The 26,526-nt window shown below is 34.5% G+C and overlaps 1 protein-coding gene across 2 annotated transcripts in view; it reads left to right on the top strand.

The window, feature by feature from the left end:
• The window catches only part of LOC139691997 (uncharacterized), a 70,453-nt gene extending 44,379 nt beyond the window's left edge, over positions 1 to 26,074 (top strand). Inside the window, exons 13-21 of one of the 2 annotated variants that reach the window (XM_071590002.1) lie at positions 4,544 to 4,723; positions 4,864 to 4,977; positions 9,060 to 9,177; positions 10,161 to 10,485; positions 17,020 to 17,222; positions 19,274 to 19,492; positions 22,267 to 22,372; positions 23,739 to 23,769; positions 25,878 to 26,074. In XM_071590002.1, the coding sequence (XP_071446103.1) occupies positions 4,544 to 4,723; positions 4,864 to 4,977; positions 9,060 to 9,177; positions 10,161 to 10,485; positions 17,020 to 17,222; positions 19,274 to 19,492; positions 22,267 to 22,370 (1,263 nt within the window). In that variant the 3' untranslated portion in view covers positions 22,371 to 22,372; positions 23,739 to 23,769; positions 25,878 to 26,074. Of the gene's footprint in view, positions 1 to 4,543; positions 4,724 to 4,863; positions 4,978 to 9,059; positions 9,178 to 10,160; positions 10,486 to 17,019; positions 17,223 to 19,273; positions 19,493 to 22,266; positions 22,510 to 23,738; positions 23,770 to 25,877 lie in introns of those variants that run through there. The other variant, XM_071590010.1, reaches the window with a different exon arrangement.
• Positions 26,075 to 26,526: the final 452 nt, after the last annotated feature.

The raw sequence follows: 26,526 nt of genomic DNA, 5'->3' as shown, positions 1-26,526 counted from the left end.
ACTGCTACTTAATAAGCACTAAAATCTTCATTTTGCAACATTCTCTTACAGATGACATCTTTGCATTTTAATTTTTTGATCATGTGTGACTGGATATCAATATGTTCTATAGAGATTGACTTGTGGCTCACACGTAGCCACATTTTGCTAGAATGCCTACAAATTTGTCCGTATTATCATTACTGCCAATAACCTACATGTACTTCTGCCGATTTTGATGCTTGGGTTTTTTGATTTGATGAGTCTTTCATTGTTGATGAAAACATTTGTGCCATCATCGTTCATGTCAACTGAAGCAGCTACATTAGGTTTGGACAGCGGAACAAGAATAGAATTGTTTATAGACCTTTCAAGTCGTTGCAATTGATCATTCTTCTGGATGGATGGAATAATTGGCACTGGTAATGGTTTGAACTGATTTCTGAAAATTCGTCAAATTCCAGTAGATTACCCTTCGTCCTGCCAGAGGTGTTAATTTCCTCCATATTTTTTGGTCAGTGCTAGAGGTATGCGTTGATCAACTCAGAAACAAGATAGGTAGGGATGTTGTCTTCTTCATATGGCCTTTTTTAAGAGATTCATCGATACATGATTTAAAGAGGCAGATGATAGAAATGTTGTCACAAATAAGCTTGAATTCATGCTCTGATACTCCAGCACAACTTTAATGGTGTTTTCTGCCATAAAGATTGCATTTAACCACTCATCTGGGTACGCCATATATATGTGTCATGAGGAGATTATCCCTTGGTGGGTATGCCATGTATATATGTCACACCAATTTTATGTTCATTTTCAATGTTAATGCCGCGATATTCCATCACACAACTGCAGCCACGCGTAGATTTATCCAATGAGTTCACTGTCAGCCCGGTAGTTGGAACTTCAGACATATTTTTGTGTACATATTTTATGTGTCTTCTAGCGAAGCTATGTTGCCGTCTTACGAGTTGCATTCTCATTGCCCCTTTTTGTGCTATGTGAAAGTGAGTCAGGCTGTGTATGGAATTTTTTGATTTATACGGGAAAGGACGATGTATTTGGATAAATATAAAGAAGAGAATGTCACCACCAGGATCATCCTTGATTTAGCAGATAATTGGCTAGGTAAGGGGCATATATTTAGACAATTTGTACTCTAGCTCTAGATTAGTGGAAAAGTTATCCAAGAATAGAACAGATGTAGTTAGGACGATAGGGAAAAGATGGTGATGAAATGGCAGGACAAAAGAGATGTGATAATGATGAGTACATTTCATGGAACTGAAATGTGCAAAACAGAAAAATGGGAGGAAAAAGTGGTGAAACCAATCGTAGTACAAGACTACAATAAGAATATGGGTTGGGTTGATAGAAGCAATGGACTCATGAAATTGTACAAAATTGTAAGAAATTGACCAAAAAAATATAATCAAAAAATATTTCGGCACTTGATGGGCAAGACAATGTTGAATGCTTATGCCATTTATAAAAAGGATAAGGGGAAACTTAATCGAAAAGAATTTCTTATCTCGCTTGCTGAAATATTGATAGCGGAGCATGGGAAAGATGCCCAAGTAGTCCAAGGAAGGCCATCTAAATCTCCTAAGCCATCTCGCCTTACCGAGAGACATTTTATTGACACTGTACCTCCAAAAACCAAAAAGTGCCCCAGAAAAAGATGTGTTGTGTGATACAAAGTGGGGAAAAGGAAGGAAACAAAGTATTGGTGTCCTGATTGTTGTGTTGGTTTGTGTCCTGCTTCATGTTTCAGAGTATACCATGCTCGATTTGATTCTTACAAATAGATATTTATTGAATTTAAAAATAAACCTTTTTTTCTGTGAGTAAAACTAATAGATGTACAGCAAATTTAAAATAATGGCCATGATTTACCATTCATATTTTTTTAGAATTTCATTTCTCTTCATGTTTGCTACAAACAATTTCATTTTGTTCTGTAGTTTTTATTTGTTTATTTGATGGTTGTATAAGAAGTGAAGTGTTCTTTGCGTAGAAATGAAGTATTTTAATCATTTAAAAAAAATTTACCAAAGGAGGGTTAAGAATAAAAAAATATAATTGTAATGTGTGATTGAATTGCATCTTAATTTTTTACAAAATTTCTAACATTGTAATTTACATGTTGCCCATTTGTCAAAACTTTCTGTTACCACTGATTTAACCATATATCTTAAATAGTATTCATTCTACGCGAATGTTTTCATTAATTGTACGAATTAGTAAAATGTCATCGTTTTTAACTTTGTTAAATAATCAAGGTTTATCATTTTCATAAAAATTTAAGCTAAAAATTTTCATTATTTCTAAAGACCACTTAAAATATTTTTTTATGCTGCAAAAAAATGATAAAATGTTTGTATTAATAATATGTAATGTAAATGGCGTATTTGCTCTAAGTTTTCTCGGTTCTTCCACCGTGTCAAGGGTTCCATATTGGCCGACTTTTCGATGCTCAATTCATAGTAGTAGTTTTGAGGGGAGGCGACCGACAGCTAAGGTCATTTGCGCCATAGGGGATGGACAGGAAAGGATGAAGGGTGGAGAGAAACCCGGCGTCGGCATTAGCCTACTCTTTACGAAAGGCGCCAAGGGGTCCGCAGTTTAACGTCCCATCCGACGGACGGCGTACTCCCTCAAAGTGCCCTCCACAAAGCACCTCAAGTAGGGATCGAGATACCTCTGAAAAATATTCAACACCGCCGGGATTTGAACCCGCGCCCTCAGGGTGGGAAGCCAGTACGTTAGCTCAATTCATGCATTGTCCTCAGGGTAGATGAGTGCCACTCTGCATTTGGCCGTCTTATATACATGAGCCCTCGGGTTAGGTGACTCGTGATTGGTCCGTGGTGGAGGAGCCTCCCAGTTAGTCGTCATGGCATTGTGTTGTGTTCCTTCCTTTTCTAACTTTCATCAGCACGGGTTTCCACGCATTGCTGAGGGAATAGCCGTTGAGGCCCTGTTGAAATTATGTCTCGCCATTCTTATTTCAATTGCTCCTTTAATTCGGTCCCAGTAACCCCTGGCACGGGCAAGTAACTTCATCCCATCAAAGTTAATGGAATGATCCATCCCAATGCTGTTCAGTGATGGCTGATTAGCAAAGCACCAGCAGTAATTTAAGCCAAACCCCCAGCAGTAAAACCGAAAGCAGTATTCTGTCACCACATGTAGGCTGCTGCAAGCATCACCTTAGGAACTCTGCAGATTTTGTGAAAATCCTGGATGAAATGCATCTAGAAGAAAGGGATATCCTGGTGAGTTTGGATGTGGTATCCCTTTTCACACGGGTCCCCCTGGCTGACACTTAACGCCTCCTGGGCACCAAGTTTGACGCTGCCACAGTGATGCTATTCCACCACGTCTTAAGGTCCAACTACTTCCTGTATGATGGACAACACTTTGAGCAAGCGAATGGAGTGGCATATGAACTGCCAGCACCCCAATATCTCTCCACAATGGAATAAGAAAGTGACGGCAAACTTCTTTCCTCAATATCATGATTCAATGTAAGAGTAATGGCACACTCCGACATTGGGTATATTGGAAGCCGACGCCCACTGGTCTATACCTTAATGGAAAGAGCCATCACCACCCAGCCCAGCGGCGAGCATTGCTACACACCCTCATCCAACAAGCCAGGGCCATCGCTGACAAAAACGGTTTACTAGAGGAGTTTAGCCACCTCAAGACAACCTTCCTCCAAAATGGTTATAGTGGAAGCAACATCTGCTTGGCCCTAAAAAGGTCCTTTAACCTGCAAGTGTACAGGATGCAGGAGGAAAAAGAATCCAGTGGCCAGGGCCTGCTTGCTATGTATCTCCTCGATTTCCGGGAAAATATCCAGGATGCTGGCAAGACAGTCAAGAAACCGCAGAGAACAATTAGAAATTTTCTTGCCAGAGCCAAGGACCTAATCAGTCGAAAGACCCCAGGCATGTATTAAGTCCTTTGTGCATGCAGAGATGTCTACATTGGAGAGACCAGGTTGAGAGAACACCAAAGACACCTACGGCTGGGGCAGTTGGAGAAATCAGCCATCACTGAATACACCATCGGGATGGATCATTCTATGAGAGTTACTCCAACCATAATGGGAGCGCTTATTTAATCTTTACAGCTTAATCCTTGTTGGAGGTTGTGTTGATTATGTATTACTCACTAGGTTAGATCTGATCCTATTTGAACTAATGAAGTTTTTTTTTCATTAAGTAATGAATCATTCATGTCAAAAATAAATTTTTTCAATATTTGGGTCCCTTAAAAATATTACCTTCAGGTTACATATATCACCATTGCATTTCATAATTCATTCTTTGATTTTTATTCAGTTGTAAGCTATCTGTGATTTGTACCAATGCTTTGTATTACCCGAAGTGTTAGGCTAGCTGAGAGTATTTATTTCAGTGCTTTTAGTCTTGTTTTGCTCTTGCAACCCTTTGACACTGTGATTTAGTTCTTAGCCTATTTTTCAGTAACATAACTTTTTAATAGTTTATGATAGGTTGTGCATTAATATGTTTCAATTATCTTTTTTTTCCAGGCTCATATTTTCAACAGAGGTAAATTGGAATGTCGAATTTGCAACATAGAGTACTTCAGCCCAGTAAAACTCATTGAACACATGCATTCTTTGCATGTGGAGTTAGAGCTGCCATATTCATGCAAAGTATGTGGTTATCGATCGTCGATGCACCAAGATGTTGTGAATCATTTTCATGAGGTATTAACAGATGTAGCTATATGTAGTTCACATACTGATTAAATGTTTTAATTTTAATATATGTAACACTGTGGATTTGTTTGGTGTTAGAAGTTGACATTCTTGGCGTTTGTTTAAATTTCAATAACATCCGATTTCAGCTTCATGATGGAAGTTTCGAGTTGCTGTGCGCATTTTGCCTTCAGGTTGTTACCCTTTCAGGAAGAGGGGAGCTTGATATGGATAATGTTTTCTCGTTTTTACAGCACATACAGGTATATTCATTTTTCATATGCTTTTATATGGTATGTTGATCTATAATTCCAGGGATCAGCATTAAACACAGGTATAAAAGAAGTTTGAATTTAGTCCTATATTAGTTGATGATTTTTCATCTTGCTCAAATTTTAAGCCTACTCACCCAAAGGTTGAAAGTTAGTAATATTCCTATCAGAATGCCGAGTAAGGAACCAATGATATAAAGCCATGATTGGCTAAAAATATGTACATAATACCTTCTCCTATCTATCGCTGTCTTCAATATTATATAGCCAATTAAAAGGTTCTATATCCAATCTTCCTGTTTGATTGATTAAATCTGAACTCAAAACAATGTTCCCTTCTTCCCTAACATGCATAGCACTTCCTCATTTGTTTTCCTTTCCATCCATTTAATCTTTTACATCTTTAATGCCATCCACATGTGAAAAACCTCTAATCTAAGTCTAACATCATGCTTAAAATACCATCTTACAAAAATATCTGCTAAATTTAAGGGGTATATGAATTGGTCCTGGGTTTATTCCTAATCTTGAATCACTGTTAAACCAAGGCCTAAGCTAAGAGAAAGTTGACTGTTTATAAATGAAGTTCAGTTGATTTACTTATTCGCTCAACCCTACTGTTCCACTATATGCCACTGGCACACCATCACGTCTATTTAAGCTATCTCTAGTTTTACATATTTTTAATAGTAGAATATCATATTGTGTACAAATTTCTTTATTTAAGTTTTCCCCTTGACTCTTTTCTCATCTATGCTGAACCCAATGAATACCCTGTTATTTCTTCTAGAGGTCATTCATTATACAGTGGAACCTTGCTTACTGAGCGGCTTTTTGCATGATTGGCAATGAGAGGGGACCTCCCGGAATGATTTTGCACTTGCTACTTCAATTTGTGTTTATCAATTGTTCTATTAGCATCTTAGTGTCCCGAGTGATCACACATTTTTTTAAACTTGTGGTCAGACATAATTAGTGATTTTTGTGTGCAAAGTTTAATAATATCTAGTGCATAGTTTTAAAAATGGCCCCAAAGAAAAATCTGTAAGAAGAAAGGCATAAGACATGTAATATAACCATAGAAATGAAAAGTAACATCATTGAAAATTGGGAACTAGGTGTGAGCGTGGCTGACCTAGAATGCACATTAACAATCAGTTGACATCAACAATTTGTATTTTCTTCAAGAATAAGGACCGGACTAAGGAGATGAATGATTCAAAGACAGTGTGACAAGAATTTCTATGGAACGGGCCATGGATGTGAATCTCAACCATGTGAATTCCCTGGTCTTCAGAAGTTCTTTCTTCTAGAAGCCATTAGATATCTGGAAATTAGAGAGTTGTTCTCATGACAAAAATTCCTCATTCATCATTCATAATGCTAATAACTTTTTATGCCCATGAAGGATGAAACATTAAATGAAATTATCACAATTTTATCATTGCATAACATTAATGTTCAATAATCACACTATCATTAACCCTTTTGCTGTTACACTCTTTTTAGTTTTTAAGTCTGGAAAGCTCACACCTTATATCTGCAAATTTCAAGCCTTTTTTTCAAATAATTTTTTTGTTTTGTTTTCACATCAAGGATGTTGAAAATTTAACTAATAATGGAAAACATATACGATTTCTATTGAAAAATGTATTGGATGTGTAAATATAAAAAGTAATTTTATGAAAAATATTTAATACAAAAAATTTTTAATGAAACACAAAATATTTGTTACATAAAACACAACTCTTATAACCTCTACATTTATCGAAAATTGGAGCATAAGTTATAAATTGTTACATATTTATCTCTATGATATCCAAATTTGATGCTGATGTTCATATTTGTTCATTAGATATAATTTATAACATGATAAAGTACTTTTCCCACCATCAGCACTTGTGTTTGGCCAAACACCCCCATGCAAGCCTTTATTACATCTAATGCAGACAGTTCTGGATCTTTTTCTTTCATTTTTAGAGATGCATACACAACAACTAGCTTCTTTTTTTGGGTGCAGTTTTGTTTAGTCCTACTTTTGATGAAATTTCCCTTATAGAAACCCACTATTTACCCAAATGCCTCAATGATACTGATTTCAAATGCTAGCCTTAACTAAGGTTTCTCAGGTCCTTTGAAATATTTCTTAAATATTAAATAAAACTATTCAAAACCATCCTAGAAAGATAGTGGTGGGCATAATGATTTGTTTTTGTAACAAAAAAAGCTAATAGGAATTAAAAAGTAAAGAACAGGTGTAAATACACAATAGGAGGATTCTGATGAAGGCACATGTTTTGGACCAACCATTTTTCGTGAAATAGATGAAGGACGGGATGGGGTTGTTTTGGGCTCTTCAACGACTTTGGATCCATTGTCCTCTGAGTCTGATTCATTCTTGCTGTCTGTTATTTCTGGCACAAATTCACACTAACTTTCTGATGAAAAGGGTGATTCACTTTCGTCTGACATATAGACACCACATAATCTGCAATTTCTTTATCAGTCTTCATAACTTCTTGTGAAGAGCCTGCCATTAAAGGTATCAGAAATTATCCAACCTAAATATTACAGTTTTGGCCAAAATAAAAAGTTTCCAAAGCACTTAAAAATAAATCATAGATAAAACAATCTTGTATTCGCTACAAAAAATGCACTTGCGTCCTCCCAGTTACAGCTGCGCTGCCGGCTGAGAGAAAATTGTCTTGGTTGCAAAGGAAAATGCATGGGTATCAAAATTTTATGCAAGTATGCAAAATTATCATACTCAACAAAATTGCATTAAAGCCAGCCAGACAACAAGATGTATAGTAACAACCTGGCCTCTCCTATTTTGCATGTTACCATCTTTTACTCCAAACGTATGATTCCTTTTCCTTCTGTCTACCTTAATTTTCAACTTCCTCCTCATTATGATCTTTTACTATCCTTTTATTCCTCTTCCTATTCCTCCTCTGTGGAGGTTTTGTTAGTTGATCTGTGGAACTTTGTTTTTTTATAGTAAGGTCATAAGGTTATTGTGTTAATATAACTTTGTTATTTAAATTGTCAAGATTCTTTTTCATTTATTAAAGTTTTCTTAGCCTTAAATTTTACATTTAAATTAAATTCCTTTGTTAATGCCAAAATAATAAGCTATATAGCTTTATAAGCAACTTACATTGCATTTTCCCCTCGGGGGCTTGACTATTGGCTCTGAAAAAGTGAAACTTAATCAAGAATTTTTCCAAGAATAATGTAGTTTGATTTGGAAATTCCCTTCCTCTTTGAATGCATATTAAAGAAAATACTTGAAATTTGGCCTGAAAACCAAGAATTGGCAAAACTTGTTATTTTCTAGATTTGAATAACTAAACATTATGTTCTCTGATTTCTGTAAATATCTTGGTCTTCATTAAATATGTGAAATTTTGTATTTATCATATTTGGCTGTGTGATAAATAGTATATCCGTATAAAGTGAATGACCTGCAATCATCAACACATTTTGTCATTTAAATGATCAAAAAGCTAGACATAACATAACTATCAAGCATTCTGATTATTGCTCTGGGGGTTTTTGCTTATTTTAACAAGGTTCAATTGCATCCCCAAGCCTTCTAAATGACTTAAATCTTATCACTATGGCATCAGTGAAGGCAAATTCCAAGTATCATGATAGTCACTTGGTGAAGTTATTTATCAAAGAGTGAAAGTTTTTTCAAAAAGTTAAATTTTATTCAACTTCTGAGACAGAGAATGATACTGATAACATCATAATGTGTTTTGATTACATAATTATGACAAGATTTTTATCCGGCCCACTAAATACTTATGGTCTAAAAAATTCTTGTATTGAATTACTTAGCAGTTTTGAATTCTCAACTTTTTTATTTATTTTAATTGTAAAGTAACATCTTTTTTAACCTTAAAGATAGTGAGTATTTAAGAGTTCCTTTTATTTCACATTATGAGCTTTTGAAGGAGCTGATAATTGTTAATTATCATGTAACTTTAACCTCATTTTTTAATGTTTAATATTTTTATATTAATAGGTACTGCCAGGGATTAATGTCAAATAATTTTTTTATTTAGAAACATGTTATTCAGTCTCCAACAATAAAATGTGACAAATGTATCTTGAGATTTGCCACTAAAGAAAATTTACTGGAACACTTAGATCGTGACCATGGCTCATGCAAGGGAAAACCAGGTATGTTTATTCTAGAGCCCAATGCATTATTTGGGTTTTTTTTTATCATTACTAGTAATAATATTATTATTTAATTAATGGATGGTTATGCACTAAGAGAAGCACTTGGAAATCAGCGAATACCTTTATGTTTCTATAGTATTCACATGGCAAAGATGAAATGATGGTACATTTATGTTAATAAGATCCTTTTGATTGTTTGAGCATGTGCTATTAGTTAATGCAAGGAATTTCTTCATGGAAAAATTATTTACCCTGGCTAGGATTTTGTTGAAGGTGAACAATTTTCCACCGTGAAATGTCTTGCATACCTGTGCATTTCAGTGAGTGACCCCTTAGTGTTAGTGTTGCTGCAATACAAACAGTTTAATGTGTTGTTGTTAAGTTTTTGAACCTCATCTTCCATGTTGAATTCTCTTCAAATTAACTGTGGTCATGAGTTGTATATCATTTTATCTAGGTAATTGAAAGTAAATTTCATTTAACTTGACAATCAAAGGATGATACTGATAATATCCTTATGCTGCCTAATTTTAATGCCATTGTAGCCACATTTTTATGTTTCCTGAGAATAGACCTATATATAGATCTATTCGCAATATAGTTACAAATAATAAAAAATATGAATTGTCATGAGTTTAAAACATGCTGTGCACATACACTAGGAGTTAATTTCATACTCAAGACTACTTGGCCCAATGCAGGCCTTGTGAGATAATTGATGTGAATGTAGTATCAGTGACAAGATATTATATTTTTACTTAAATTACAAATATGATGTAGATCATAAAAAAATCAACTCTATACTCTGTGGCTGCATGAAGGGAAATGTTCATTTCACAAATTTTCTCAATAGTTACTGCTCTCTTATTATTTACTTGTCCTTGGTTAATATATTTTTGTAATCAGAATGTATAGTTTTACTTTTTCCCTCGAAAAATGCATCTTCAGCAAAATACCTCTTAATTTTACATATCTTTCAGGTGTTACAAGGTTACAATTCAAAGGCGAAAGCATCGTGATGTATGTGCCTGAGCCTGTGACTATGCCTGCAGCACCATCCATAACTTTGATAAAAAAACAACTCAAAATTCCCTCAACTAGCTCCACTACTGCTAGTCGCTCCTCTGGAATACCCACTGAATCAAATGTAAAACTTAAGATGTACAAAAGTAAATTTTCAGGGGTTGAATTTTCTCCTCTATTTGGATTGCCACAAGAAGAAATTAAGATCAAGAAGAATGAAAAAGCTGCACATTTAAAATGCTATGAATGTAATGATGGCATCTATCAAGAAAGGCATTTTATGTGAGTAAATTATTGCAGTTCTTTGGTTTTCGTTAACGTTTGTTTGTGTGTAGTGATGAGCAGAAATAAGTACCGTGTTTCCCCATCGATAACGTGCATCTTATGAGTAATGCGCGTCCAGAATTTTGTAGTTATCATGAATTTGTATAGATACCGCCCTCCCAGGGCTTCATAGTTATCTTGAAGGTGTATAGATGCTGCACATTTGTATATTCATGTGTATATGTATAAAATGGAATGCAATTAGAAAGGCATGCTTCCAGGCTAATTTATTCTTGCGACACTCTTCTTTAAATTATTGTGTGCATAGGTATGTAAATGTTTGAATTTTTTCAATTTTCATTTCATAACGCGCATCGTCATTTTTCGATCAGTTGAACATTTTTGTATAGATAATGTGTGAGTTATAGATGGGAAAATGTGGTAAATACAGTGGAACCTTGTGCAACAAGCATAATTCTGCAATCTTTCTTGTAAAGTGAAACTCTTGTTTAGTGAGCCAACTTTTCGCATATAAACTAATGTTAGGGCAATGCCTCTTACACATGATATGACACAATAGTTTACTGTGACTTCCAAATCACATTTAGTATGCTGTTTTGCAGTTAGCAATTGTTGAAGGCTCGTGGTCTTTTTGAATTGTAAACAAGCAGTTTAATTTCCCATTCTCCACTTGGCACTAAATAGTAGCATGAGATGGCATTTCATCGGCATATGGCCAGGCAATATTTTCTTCTACTGTAATGTGTAGAAGTATGGGTTCCCTTTGGCATCTTCTTCAAGAAAAGACCTGTCTCATCGTAACCATTTTGTGTCGGTAACCCTCAGAATCTACGGGTGTTTAGAAGTCACCTTTGAAGTTCTCTGCTGCCTTTGACTCAGAGCTTGCTGCTTCACTATGCATTACAACACAGTGGATGCCGGTTGTTCTTGTCAACTTCTCAAACCACACATGGCTCCCCTTAAATACACCTTCAGCTGTTGATGATCCTGACATCCTGTAACGAGGTTGGTGAAAATCACTTTCCCCTCCTCACAAATGATATTCTCATTAACAGTGTCGTATTATCATTCCTTTTATATTATCCATGTGAGGAGCAACTTTTTAGCATCATTGAGAAAATATGCCCAATGCATTTATTTTCCTTTCACTCTCTTTGAAGCATCTATCTGCTTTATTTTGTCCTTGTTATTGAAGTACCGTATTTTCCCATCTATAATGTACACCTTATGTACAACGCGCTCCCAGAACTTTGTAGTTATCATGAATTTGTGTAGAAACCTTGCACCCAGGGCTTCATAGTTATCTTGAGTGTGTATAGGTGCTGTGCATCTGTATATATACATATATTTTTGCGTAAAAATTATATATAGTGTGTGTAAAAATACTTCAATATCCATACACTAATAGATGGTAACAACCAATGAATATAGGAAATCATAATTGCCCATAGCTATTTACTGTAAGTATACAGAAGATTGGAGCAAGGTGATTGAAATTAATGCCAAGCAACAGAAGGGTCAAAAAATAAACAATATTTACAAACAACACAATATGCCGCCTTATTGCTTTTTTGCTATGATTCCTAAGTCAAAAGGAGATATAGGTTGGGGGCCCTTTCATTTGCTATATAAATTAACTTTCAACAAACCTAATATGAAAAATAACAGAATGAATGAAATAGAATTTTCTTGTTTTGTTTGCTTTACTTTGCTTTGTTAGTATCGGCTTTTAGCTGTGCTAGACACCCTCCAAGTTCTATGAAAGTGCTGCTTACATGGTGAATGTTTCAAACCTGAATTGAGTTAAGCTTTTGTAACATAGAATTTTCTCAAGAAAATTATCCATGGAGAAGAAAATCGTATGTAGTGTTTAAGCTAGAAGTCATCAATTCCACCAAAGAAAAAGGAAATTGCGAGGCTGCCAGGATTTATCCATTAATAAATCTTTTAAATCAAAGTTACGGTCTAGTTTAGAAAAGTGGATGATGTCTGATATGAAAAACAACATAGTTTCAGAAGGGGTTAAAAGAGTGTCTTATGGAGAAATAGGCCGGTGGATCCTGGAAAGTTGGCAGGGTGTCAGAGTAACTTGTGAAAAAAATGGATTTGAAAAAGCTTTAGGCAATATTTCAACGCTAGTGCTAGAAGATTAGGAAGAGTTAATTTCGAAAAGTGATGTGCCTGAAGAGATAATAAATGCACCTAATTCATTTATGTGATTCAGGTGACCAATTTCTTGGATTCGAGTGATCTACCCATCCTATCATATATTTATACATACGTGTATCTAATACAACGTACTCTCCGTGTACGTTAAGTACTATTAGAATAAATAAGTACTACATATTAGATTAAATGAAGTAAAAAATTATATATTCCTTCTTTTACTCTTGGATTTATGAGATGAAATAACTGTAAAAGTAGCAGATCAGTATAAAATGGAATGTAATTAGAAAGGCATGCTTCCAGACTAAGTTATTTTTACGAGACTCTTCTTTAAATTATTGTGTACATAGGTATGTAAATGTTTAGATTTTTTCAATTTTCATTACCTAATGCACACCGTCATTTTTCGATCATCTGATCATTTTTGAATAGATAACGCGCACGTTAACGATGGGAAAATACGGTAATTGTAAATTTGACATTGATCAATGACTGATGTGCATACTAGATCAGCCACGGTCTCAACTTGTTCCTGATTTTCAGTGGCTTCTCATTCCTACTGTTATTTATATTCTTTTGAGGCTTTCTTCTTATAGATTTTTCTTTGGGGTCATTTTTAAAATTATGTACTAAATATTATTAAACTTCGCACCAAAGAATCACTAATAATAACTGAACCCAAGTTTGGAAATACTATATGTGTGATCACTAGTGACATTAACGTGCGGAACAAGTGCTGAACTTAAACGGAAGTAGCAGGTGTGCAATCAATCCAGGAATTCAACTCTCTTTGTCATTTATCAAAGAGTTTTGCAGGACCAACAATTTTGCTCGTTATGAGAATTACTCACTGTTTGAGGTGCTCGTTAAGTGAGGATCCACTGTATTGTACAAGGCATATCCATAAAGTAAGGGATGTTTACTTATCTTTAAATATTGGCGCTTCAGAACACAGTTTTACTCCTGCAGCACCATCTACTGATTCATTGAGAAGCTATAGCGGCATTTGTTTTGTTTCAGAAGTCATTTGCTTGTCCATGCATGCAAACAATGTCCGCGACAATTGTTCATCCTACCAGCTGTGAAGTGCATTCTGTCATATGATTCTTGTATGCAAAAGGATTGTCGGCTGCTGAAATTCGTCAGGAATTATGCCTAGTTTATGGACCTACAGTTATGAGTGAAGGAAAGGTTAGACAATGGTGCTGTGATTTTAAAAATGGACTAACAAATGTCCATGACGAAGAGCAAAGTGGCAGGCCCAGTATTCTGACCAATGAAATTGTTTTGCAAGTGGAACCAAAACTGCCATGTGATCTTCGATGGGCGATTAATGGCCTGGCTGAACAATTTCCTCAACTTGGACTTACTACTGTCTACAATATAGTCACAGAAAACCTTGGGTATCACAAATTGTGTGCAATTTGGATACCAAAAATGCATACCGACCACCACTAAGAGCAAAGAATTTCCAGTGGACGACAATTTTTGGGCCCCCCATTCCACCATACAGTCCTGACCTTGCACCTAGCGACTACTTCCTCTTCTTGTACTTGAAACAGTGGCTCGGTGGACAACGTTTCGGAACCGAAGAGGAACTCAAGTACGGCATTGTCAATTGATTCAACTATCAGGCGGTGAGCTTCTATGCAGAGGCATTAAAGAAGCTGGTGCAGCAGTACGGAAAATGCTTAGAAGTGAACGGCGATTATGTAGAGAAGTAAAGTAGGTTTTTAGCTGACTAAAAGTGCCAATAAAATGTGTTTCATATGAGTATATTTTTTTCTGTGACCAAACGACCCTTACTTTATGAGAATACCTCATACATAATATACCAACTTAAATTACCTATTTCTACTCAAAACCATATTTTAATATAATTATTAAATTCCAAAATCAATATTCACGCACAATCATGGCTTGTTGAGCAATATAAGTGTATTCTAAAGAATCTTCATCTGATGCAAGTTTGCATAAAATTAATATTTTGATGTATAGGAGATAGAAATGCATTTCGTATGGATACTATAAATAATAATCACTTTAAGTAATAGCAACTAAACGTTTCATCTGATGGCCTTCAGAAATATTAGCTTTGATATTGAATATCATAATTATTGTCTTCAAAGGCAATTTATCCATAAATAACCTCTACTGGTGATAAATATTGTTGCCCTTAAACTTTAAATTCCCTCCAGCAAGTTAGTCACCATTTTCCACCATTGCTTGCTAGAATTGATTTGCTGTTTCATCTGTAAAAGTGACATCATAAATACTTTGTTAAAATTCCAAAGCCAATTGAAACTGGCATTGATTGTGTCATGCCATTTATTATGCTTCTTTTTTCAGACTTGAATAAGGTTAACATTAGGTGCAAATGACTGCCTATGTGAGAGACATTATTCAACTACATTGAATCAATCTATTAAACAAAAAGTTTAACATGTAACACACTATTGTCAAAAGAATTAGCATCTGGAAATAAAGAAATGTAAATCAAGTTATTCACTATAGGCTCTCATATAGTTTGTGCTGATTAATGGAAAAGTCATTGGCATAGTTATAGAATAGTTCATCCACAAAGATAGATTGATTTGATTTGTCATTGACAAAAAGAGCTTAAAGGGGCGGAGAGGGTTCATAATGAAAATTATGCATTAAAATTTTACAATTGTTTAAATATTTGAGTTTCAGAATGCATCAAAATGAAACACTGGGTTGTTTCTTGCTTGAGAAATAAAGTATAATGGGAAAGCATTTTTATTTGAGTAATGTGACAAAAATGAAATTGTTTACAAAATTTTTTGTGCTAAATTGGTGGTTTGACCATTAGCAACAAACTCTTTCAATGTATCCCCCACTTTTGAATGATGGCAAATGTTGTATCAATAATGGCTCTCAATGATGCCATTTGGATGTCTGGACTTTTTGGTGACCCTTTCGACCACACTCCACTCATAGTAGTCCAATGGATTTAAATCTGTACCATTGGGAGGCCAGAATTCTTTGTACCAAAATCACCCTGCTGAAAAATGTACTGCCTTCCAGATGTCACAGTTACCGTCAACGGCTTCACTACATTTGTGAGAACACACAGATAAACTTCTTTTTTGATAATTTCCCTTAGTAAAGAAATGCTGTGGTGTAACATCCTCACTGAACTCAACTCCTAGTATGTAAGCATTTGCAGTAAATTTTGTTCTGGAAACTATGTGTACATCTTCAGGGTTTTAGGCCAGCCAGCAGCCATTCCTACGATTGGTTTTAACACCCACAGTAAAAATTCACCATTGCTTTTTAAGGAACACAAACGCAGGTTGAAATGTTAAGCTTGCTTTGCCCTGGCGGCTTCGAAAGCATCCGTCTTATTTTAATGGTGTAAGACTTGGAGCGGAGGTCTTCATCAATGATTCGACGTATTTTCTTTTCACCGACACCAACAACAGATGAAAATTTTTGGATCAATTGCCCTGGATCCTCAAAAATGAGCTCCTGAGTCGATTGAATTATGCCAGGCATCCTGACAATGCGCATCCTTAAGTGAGTTTCCCTCACCAATGTTGCAAAACCATTCTTGAACTTTTCCGACTCATTATAATTTGCAACAACATTATATACGATTGATGTCAGGTACTAAATCGAATAATTTCTGACAATTTGAGAACCAAATAACTCCTGTCACCACCAACCAGAAGGTACACTTTCAATAATCACAACTCTTTAGTTACACTCTGCGCTTGTTCTCATTGCTCTCTCTCTTTGCGATCATTTTGAAGTTATGACTGTTCATTGCATACATCAAGCTTATTTGGGCACCAATGGTGACCTCTAAATGTGGTATAAAATGGCAGGAATTTCTAATTTGAGTTTTGTCTGGCTGCACCTGCCTCACCGTGTAGTATTCCATTTTCTTTTAAACAGTATATGAAATAAGCTTGCATATCCCCTTTACCAACCCTTATTAAAAATTAGAAAAAATAGGTTTAGTAATTGGTTGACCAAATTAGGTAAAACTGAGAATATAACCAATTTATTATTGATTCCCAAAGAACTTTTTTATTTCAATCATTTGAAAAGTTCAAGTGAATGCGGGGATTCAATGCCAGATACTCAACTTGAGATACTTAAATTGCTTTGATCTACAATATTGGAATAGAATTAATGTTCTTTTATTTACAAATCAATTTTATGAGCTCATTGATTCAATGTAAATTTTAATTTTTTGTGAGATTTTTCTCAGCTTGGGATAATAGAAATATACTTCAAATAAAAAATCAGAGGTTCATTGTGCTTTCATGGTGTATGAAATGTTTTTTTTTGCTTCAAAGGAGAAAACCATTCATATGAGATTTATCTTATTTTAAGGACCAACCTGAGTTGTACACAGTGCCGTTACACTACCTGCTGCTCTAAAGCTATGAAGATACATCTTTCTGAGTTTCATCAAAAAGAAAATTCCAGAGGTCAGAAGAGTTCAGCTGATATTAAATTAGGGAGTATAAAAGGGGCTCTATCAGTTCCAATGTACTGCATTTGTGGTTTTGGTATTATCTCAGGAAATACTCTAGGTGAGTGATACTTAAAAAAAAAAATGTTTTGACTATTTTTGGCCTCTATGTATATGTGTAACACAGATTTTAAATCCAAATCAGTGCACTAAAAATGAAAATGCCCAGACTGGCTGAAATAAAACCCTATGGAAAAGGACGTCCTATGATGTCCAAAATTATAAACCATATCTGTTTGCAAAAACAAGACTGATACTGTACTGATGGTGCCAGAAGCTGAATGGCTGGAATGCATTGGCTGTAAAATACTGGTACAATATCCATGTTTAAAGAGTTAATACAGTGGAATCAATATAACAAAAGCTGACAGCTCTAACAAAATGGCTCATATGCTCTGTTGAATTTCATTATCAAGGCTGTTGATTTAATAATCTCATATAAGTAGATTCTTATGGCTTTTCAGGATATCATTGCCATCGATGTGGGCATTTGCTGACATTTATGTAAGGATAATAAATGGAAAACTATTGATAATTTTATATTTTCATGACCTTCAGGATTTTCATAGCTTGCATTGCCATATTGTAAATATGCATGCTCATATTTTACCGCCGATCGTAGTGAGTACACTAGTTTCATGTCACAAACAAATTTTGTAATTGGTTATAAGTTAGGTATGACATCTTGGAATGGGCTGAGAATGTAATCTGTGTATGTAAAGACTTAAAGAATTTTATTTTTTGTCTTTTTTAGCATTAATTTTTTATTTGCAAGCACTCAATAAAAAATTTCATCATGGATAATGTGTAGTCATGTCATATTTCCTGCTCAAAATTTCATTTTCTAACATAACATTAGTAAAAATTGACTTTCATTTATTCAAACAAAAAGCCTTACTAATGAGCTCACTTGGTTGTGTTCAAAGCTTTGTGTGAATGCCACTCTCATTTTTGTCAGCTTTGAATTTCAAGGAGAACCTTGGAATTCAAAGCATTCTTGGTATCTGGATTTTATCAACAATGCTAATGATATTTATGGAAACTCTAAAGGGTACATCTCATACCATATTTACAATTTTATCTTAATTGAATGGTTTGCATTACAGTATGGATAAATCACACAAAAGACAATGTAATTATTATTCTCTACAGAAATGAACTTTGCGAGAAATATTGTTGTAGCTTAGGAATGGCTATTGGCTGTGATTTGCATTAATGAACCTCAGTGACTATACTTAAACATGAACTTGTTCTTAAGCCTTACATATGTCTCCAGGCTTATAGACACACAGAGCTGCCTCCTGTAAAACCTGAAAAAGTCTGTGATTTTTATTTTGTCATGAAATGCTTGGAAAAGTCAGTAAAAATTGCTCTAAATTCTTCTCCTTAATCCTTGCTGGCAGAATATGAGTTAAATGTGTCCGCTTTCTTACAAATGGAAGTTGAATGTGTAATTGTTTGAGTTTTTCAAGTTCATCTCCGTGAAGCCTAACGAAATGAATAGAAAAAAGTGGTTTCCAGAGAAGCTCTGATACCTTAAAAATAATGCTGATTGGGTGAAGCTGAGGGTGCCCAGAGGCATACTCAGGACTCAAACCCAGGCTTTTCAGTCAGTAGCCCATCACTCTATCTGTGGCCTGCCACCTCCCTTAGCATTCAGGTGTCTTCCTAAATTTCGAATTTCTGAGTATTTAGAGCAAAATTTTATCTCTGGATTACCTCGAATTTGAGAGAATATTTATATTAGATTTCAGTATTTGTAATTGAAAACAGTGGCATTTGACTCATTTCTATTGACATCCCTATGTTTGCCTATCAATGAGAAGGAAGTGGTAATTCAATGAAGCCAATAATTTATGATTGCAGTAAGAAACATGCATTCTTTAATAACAATCAATAAGGTGAAGAAAGTAATGATAACTTTGGCAACTCAATGAAAAAAATTTCTTGATAGACTCAATGATGAGAATATTTTTGAATGTGTCTATAATGTTGATGGAGAATCATTTTTCTTTTACTCCTACCTTAATTTGGGAAATATTGAGGGGCATAGCAAGTTACATATGAAATATAATTATAAACATAGCGTTTTATCATTTTATTTAATTACAGCCACACATCTTGTCCAAAGTGAATGCCGAACAGCATACGCCACTGTCGAAGGAACCAAAGAGCTTGAGAGACAGTCTGCTTCATTTCCACCTCTAGTTACTCTTGATGACCAGAGTGACCAGGATCCCTCTGATCAGATGATGAAAGCATATGCAGAAAGGATGGCGCAGACTTCTGTTGCATCCCCATCACAAGGTGCATCCACAGCTAGATCCAATGGTACATAGCACAAACTACTACCTTGATCAAAAAATTCCCGGAATAACCACCGTGTGGCGCTCCCATCGTTCTGATTTGAGTTCTGTTTTTTTTGTTAAATTGGTACATCTGTTGTTGATATTCCCTTTAAATCTTAGTGTCATAACTTGACATTTGCAAAAGTTACGTAGCCAAGAGTACATCTATCTCTGTGTGTGTTGGCGATTTTTTACAATTGCAGAAATGGATTTAAATTTGCAACAACGAACTTGTATTAAATTTTGCGTAAAAAACGGATTTAGTGGCGCACGGACGTTGGAAATGTTGGAAAAGTGTTTCGGCAACGATTCTCTAAAAAAAACGGTCGTTTACCAGTGGCACGAGCGGTTCAGAAGTGGTCGTGAGTCAATCGAAGATGATGAACGCAGTGGCAGACCATCGACATCGAAAGTCGGTGAAAAAATTGATAAAGTAAAAGAAATGTTGGTCAATAACCGCAAATTAACCATCAGAGAAATAGCGGAGGACTTGAACATTGCCTATGGATACGCCCAAGACATTGTGGTTAATGATTTGGGTTTCCGTCGTGTAGCAGCAAAGTTGGTGCCAAGAGACCTCAATTTCATGCAAAAAAGAGACATTGTTGACGTCGCAAAAGACATGATTTGCGAGGCTGAATCCGATCCCACATTCATCAAAAGGATCATTACTGGAGACGAGACGTGGGTTTATGAGTACGACACGCAATCCAGACATCAGGCAAGTGAATGGCGTTCACCAAATGAGCCGAGACCAAAAAAACCATGTCGTTTTCAGTCAAAAAAGAAGGCAATGCTGACGGTTTTCATGGATTACAACGGTGTAGTGCATCATGAATTTTTGCCAGAAGGCCAGACAGTAAACAAAGAGTATTATTTGGGCGTTATGAGATGTTTGCGTGAAGCAATTCGCCGAAAGAGACCAGAAATGTGGGCAGAAAACTCGTGGATTTTGCACCATGATAACGCACCGTCGCACAGTGCTATCATTATTCGTAATTTTTTGACGAAAAATGCAACAAATACCATCCAACAGCCACCGAATTCACCTGATTTGGCTCCCTGTGACTTCTTTCTGTTCAATCGAGTTAAAAAACCATTACGGGGAACGCGTTTTAGCAGCCGAGAGGAAGTAATGGAAAAATCGCAGGAAGCACTGATGGACATACCGAAAACCGAATATAAAAAATGTTTCGAGGATTGGATCAAGCGCTGGCATAAGTGTGTTGCAGTCGATGGGGATTACTTTGAAGGGGACAATATAGATTTAGATGAATAAACTTGTATTTTTAATTTTCTGAATAAATTCCGGGAAATTTTTGATCAAGGTAGTATAATTGTTTGAAAAGATAATTTTAGCATTTTTCTGTGAACATACTGGAAATCATCTATCCTATGGAGTAAATTAATAATTAAATGCAGGTTCAATATATTGTCCAGTGCATGCAGTGCTTGATGGAGTATTACCAGACCTTTCACCTGAATTTAATTATCTGTTTCTGTTCCACCAAGTTTTTCTAATCACATATATGATGCTTGAAATTTCCTCATACTTGATTAAGTTTTAACCTGTTTTTAAAATGTTTGATGTTAATATCATAAATAATTTGAGTTTGTTAGTCTTGCAGTTTGTTTGCATATTAATAGAAGTTTTCTATTGCCATTTTAGTTATCATTCTGTTCTTAAATGCAGATGGTGGATAATTTATCCCATGAATGCGACTATAAATATAAGACTAAGCATCTGTTGTCCTGTAAGAATATTTCTAGCAAATTTAAAGAAAGAAAAGAACAAAATAAGACATTTCATCACATGATGTTTAATCTCTAGCCAATGGTCCACCATGTCCTTGGTATTAAACTTGTGTAGTTACTGAGAACAATTGCTTAAATCTTTATTCATAAAGGTATTATACATTAAGGTACCTGTATTATCACATTGTTTCAGTGCATCCATCCTGTGTGAAAATGGATGTGTCAAAATGCTGCAAAGTCATAAAAATGAATGATAAATTATTGTCAAATTGAGTAGTTGCAGGTATGATGGGGTGGAATTCAGACATAATAAAGAAAATATAGAAACTATTTTTCACCAAATATCTTGCAGAAAATTTTTAATCTTTTCTTTGATAATACATTATTATGATTCTTGGTTGATACCCTTATTCCTCGGGCACAAAGTAATCAGTTGATGGCTATAGCATACAGAAAAGTTTTATGAGTTAGCTAATACAGTGGAATCAATTTAATCAGAGCTGACATTCCAACAAAATAGCTTGAATACTATATTAAATTTCATTACCATACCATTAATTGGTACATCATCCCTTGTATTTCCTCCAGCCTTCCTTTCTTTTCTCCTTTTCCTTCCCTGCCCAATCCAGCTTTTTACCCCACTTTCCCCTCTCCCCATTTATTCCTTGGTTTGTTCTCTCCTCATCTCCTCTCTTTCCCAGCATATATATTGATGTGTGATTCGGAATTTATAATTTTACCTGTAGATGTAAAGCTGTAACAAAACCTAGGTCCTAATGAAAATACTAAATGTGGAAAAGCAAAGTGTCTTCTGTCATCATGAAGGATTTCCACCATGTTTGCTGTGTTTCCCTGAAATTGTGTTATTTATTAGAAGTGTACTAGTAATGAATTAGACAAAAATACAATCATTAGTATATAGCGTATTATTAGTTTATATATAATTTTTAGGGTATAGTGCTTTTCCCTATGGTTAATGTGGTCATCTTTCCTTATAAATAGGAGAGTCACAAAGTATGCTGAACATTCTTGGCTTGTTAAGGAAACCATCTACTGATGAATACAACAACAATATCACTGATGATGATAAAGGTGATATTTCTTGAAGGTAGGAAAGAAAACTGGATCTCCATCAAAGGGAGGGGAAGGCAAAAGTTGCTTTTTCTCTCTGGAAAAAGGAGAGTGATTATAAATTTTATAGTTAGGTGACAAAGTTTTTAATATGTTTTAATTTACAAATGTTGAAGTGTATGATGTATGTAAGAAATTGCTTATTTTTGTGATTTTAATAATTTTTTATTTTTAACTAGATAACATTAATGACTTTTTAATGTAATATTCGTTGTCAATCTTTTTCATAAGAATATGATTTTCACTTTGATTATTTTTTTAGTCTCCACTTTGTTGTGATCATTGGACTAAGTCTTCAGTTTTGTAAGCATAAATGTTGCCTTATAAAAATTCATGAAGTGTGTTCTAGTCAAATAATTTTTGAGAAATTGATAGTAAATTTTAATTGTACATGAACTGCTTGTATTTTATTTGTAGTACCTCTTGCTTGGTTTATCACATAAAATCATAAATGTACTTAAAATACTAGGGAGATTCAAATTAAAAATGTAAATTTTTTTATCTCATAATGCATTGAATAAAAGAGGCACATACTTGCTTAATTTTTGATGTTTTATCTCCATGGATTACAAGACCTAAACGTTTTTCAGTGATTTGGAAGTATATGGATACCTTTAGAAAGACTATGGCCTCTGATTTCATACTTGATATCCCTGAGCTGGTCTGGGAGAATCTGTGAGAGGAGTAATGTTGATGAGGAGTTTCCTAGTACACACAAACTTTCTGGTATAACCGATATGTATCACTGTACTGAACTTTCATTTGTTGATGAATGTTAGAGCAAGTTCCACCCCTTCAATACTTAAAAAACAAATTACAGAAGGGTGTTCCCATCTGATGTATATTGAAAGTGATGTCACAATGTTTACACTGATGTTCAGCTATGTTGTTACATAGTAGCATCATGCTGCCAATATGCACCACTCAAAATTATGAGCATCATTACTGTAAACTTTAAAGGACGTTGATGTGGATCTTCAAATCTTTAATATACTTATAAGGTGGTTTTAATTTGATTCACCCTTGGACATAGCTACTATGTAGGCATAGTTAAATATGCTTTAGTAAGAGTACTAATTATGAAGTTCTAAGGCCCTGTTTATGTTAAAATGTTCTTTTGCCCTTAAAATAATTATGTTTTATCAAAAGTTTAAAACAGTCATTGATGTGTCATATGTGTAAGACATAGGTGACAGGCAACAGTATAGTTTAAAAAAAAGGTTAAATGTAAAATATACTGCTCTATGAGTACAGATTTGTTGTGAGAGTTTGTTTAATGTATAATGAAAATTATGTAAATCCTTCCAAAAGTTTTTTAATATTATGCTTTTTTCAATCAATAGATTCCAGGAGCCAACAGAATACAGCTTAATGGTAAGTTAAAGTATTAATCATACAGAATATTTTTTAAATTCGTATTTACTAACATTAATCGAGTTGACATTATCTAATGTACTTACAAATAATTATTTTTACTCCAGAACATGAGGCATCCTTGAAAATATGTAAACTCATTAGAAATAGGATTATTTATAAAATTCTGAAGAATAATTATAGTATCCAGCCTGTTGTGGTGGAAGAAATCCATATGTACTAAAATTTGAATCGAATAATAAAGTAGAAAATAATGATGAAAGGAATTGGAAATAAAATTCTGCACTTTTCTGATTAATAATGAACCTGAATATTACATGAATTTCGGTACACTGAGTCATCATCATACTCAAAACCTTGTGTCTGATGTCTCAGTACCCTGTAAATGAGCTTTGCAAGGATGGGCTAAATTTGAACTTTGGCTTGAATTAGGGAATTTGATTGGGCCCTTATGCCATTTCGTGACCATCCATGCAAAAGAACTCCTGGATTTTTTTAGATTCTTAAAAATTTTTAGAGTTTACGATCTGTTGTTAAAAATTAACGTTGGAATACTCATCTAACTGCAGCGTATGATGTGGTGCCAAAGAGGCTGAAGCTACAATAACATTATATTCAGCAATAATAATAATTTATTCTCTTTGGAAATACATGAATTGCATACTTTCATTTAAGAAATGTCAAGTATGTATTGATATTAAGAAATGTCAAGCAAATATTCTACATAAATAAGTAATGCAATCAAGTTGTAATTATACACATAAATAGTTGAACATTAGTGAAATGACATGGCAAAACATCTTATCAATAAATTCTCATCAAAATTGTATTAAGGGTGTTTTAGAGTTGGATTTTTACTGTGACCTTAAACATACAAATAGGCTAAATAGTTTTAATGTGGGGAGGAAGTTTATTGTTTAGGAATCTGTCTGAGAGAGTTCAGTCCTACCGTGGTGTATCTTTATAAGTTTGACATGAATATTGGTGTTCCTGGTTGTTTAGACTGAATAGGTTGCTATAGATTTTAACAAATAGAGCTGCTTCTAGTATGAGAATGAAGGGATGGGTTAGGATTTTGCATTAAACATAGTTTGAGTTGAAGGAGGCTTGGTTATGAATACCAGCAGAAGTGCAAACATTTGAGGTATTTGACTGTGGTTTGATATATGTATGTATGAAGATTGCACTATATCTAATTTTGGAGAAGAAATAGGCAAGGTCAACAAAAATATGTTGATTTGATACCATTTGTTACATGCTCATCCTAAGGAAAAAAGCTAGATTGTAGTTTTAACTTGTCGTCAATGCGACTGGATCAATCTAGGGTTTCAGAAATGGGTAGGCCTAAAGCTTTTTTTCTTTGCTGTGTGAAATTGAGTCTTTCAATTTAAGGGTTGAGTAGTTTCTGATAAGGGTGAAAAGAATTAAATGATGTTTTGAATTGATCATTTTGAAGTTTTAAGTGTATGCAGTCAACCATATCTAAAGTCACTTTGTTAACTGCTGCTTCAGCTTGTTTAATGTAGGAGGGCATGATTAAATGATTGATGCCATCAGCAAAAAGCACTAGTTGGCCTTCTTCATACCATTTGGTAAATCATTTACGTATTTGACGATGATGACAATTTTAAACTTCGAAATTAATTTTCATACCAAGTGAGCATATCACTGAGATGATTTGACTTTTGTTATATATTTCTAAGGGGTGCTTTCTGTTGAATATCTTTGTCTGCATATTCAAGAAGCAGTTAACTGGTCTCTTCATATGTCAGAATTACCTCAGAAAATTAGCCCATATAGTGTCTTGTGACACATATATATATGAGGCACTGTATTAAAAAAAGGAGTTAACCCACTTTGCATATGGTTTTATGTTTTGGGGAAATTCATTTATTTATTCTTGGGCTTTTTAATCAGAAACGGGATATAAAAGCTGTGTATGGATTACCTATTCGTGCTTCTCAAACCCCTCACACCTCCTTTCTGTATTAAATATCACTTGAACAGCCAATGATGTGATGTGGCAATGTATTTTTAGTTATTGGCAATTTTAAAATGTTCGTTAATAATGGTAAAAATAATATTGATTAATATTTTTCTTCTTTTAGGCAATCACAGGACTTCTCAAAACCCAGACAAGTTGAACAAGCAATTATTCTAGAAAAATGAATGATGTGATAATTGGAAAAATCAGCAACTCAAAGATATCTTGAACTACAAATATGTTGTGATACTTAAAGTACACTACATTTTTGTTTGGTGATGTCCCAAAATATGTTACCTCAAGTTTTACATGTGCACTAGATGTGAGAAAAGAAAATAAATAAAGTATTTTAATTTATACTTGAAATGTGTATACATTTAAGTGTAGATATCCCTCTTTTTGTCAGTTTAGAGTAAATTTTATGTTTACGCCATTTAAAGAAATGACTTCGTGGTTGGTATTAGAGGGTGTGAAAAATAATATTCTGAATTACTTTTTGCTGTGAAATGGAAATGACTATGATATGATGCAAATGATCATTTAAATACAGCTAATGGCTGTTCTCCCTCTACCGTTTGGTACATCAAGTTGTCATATCTGTCTGACTGACACAGTTACTGTATCAAATTGCTCAGTTCATGCTGAAAATAACCAGAAAACCCAATAAAAGATTCAGGTTCAATTTCAGAGGCAAGGGTTCTTTCCAAAGTCCATGGAAAGTCAGAGAAGTGGCATCAATTGTGTATATCAGAGTTATTTGCAGTTAGTATTAT

The sequence above is a fragment of the Hetaerina americana genome, unplaced genomic scaffold (assembly GCF_022747635.1).
Source record: "Hetaerina americana unplaced genomic scaffold, ioHetAmer1.1.p SCAF_1, whole genome shotgun sequence".
Classification (NCBI taxonomy): domain Eukaryota; kingdom Metazoa; phylum Arthropoda; class Insecta; order Odonata; family Calopterygidae; genus Hetaerina; species Hetaerina americana.
This window is presented reverse-complemented; position numbering and strand designations above follow the sequence as displayed.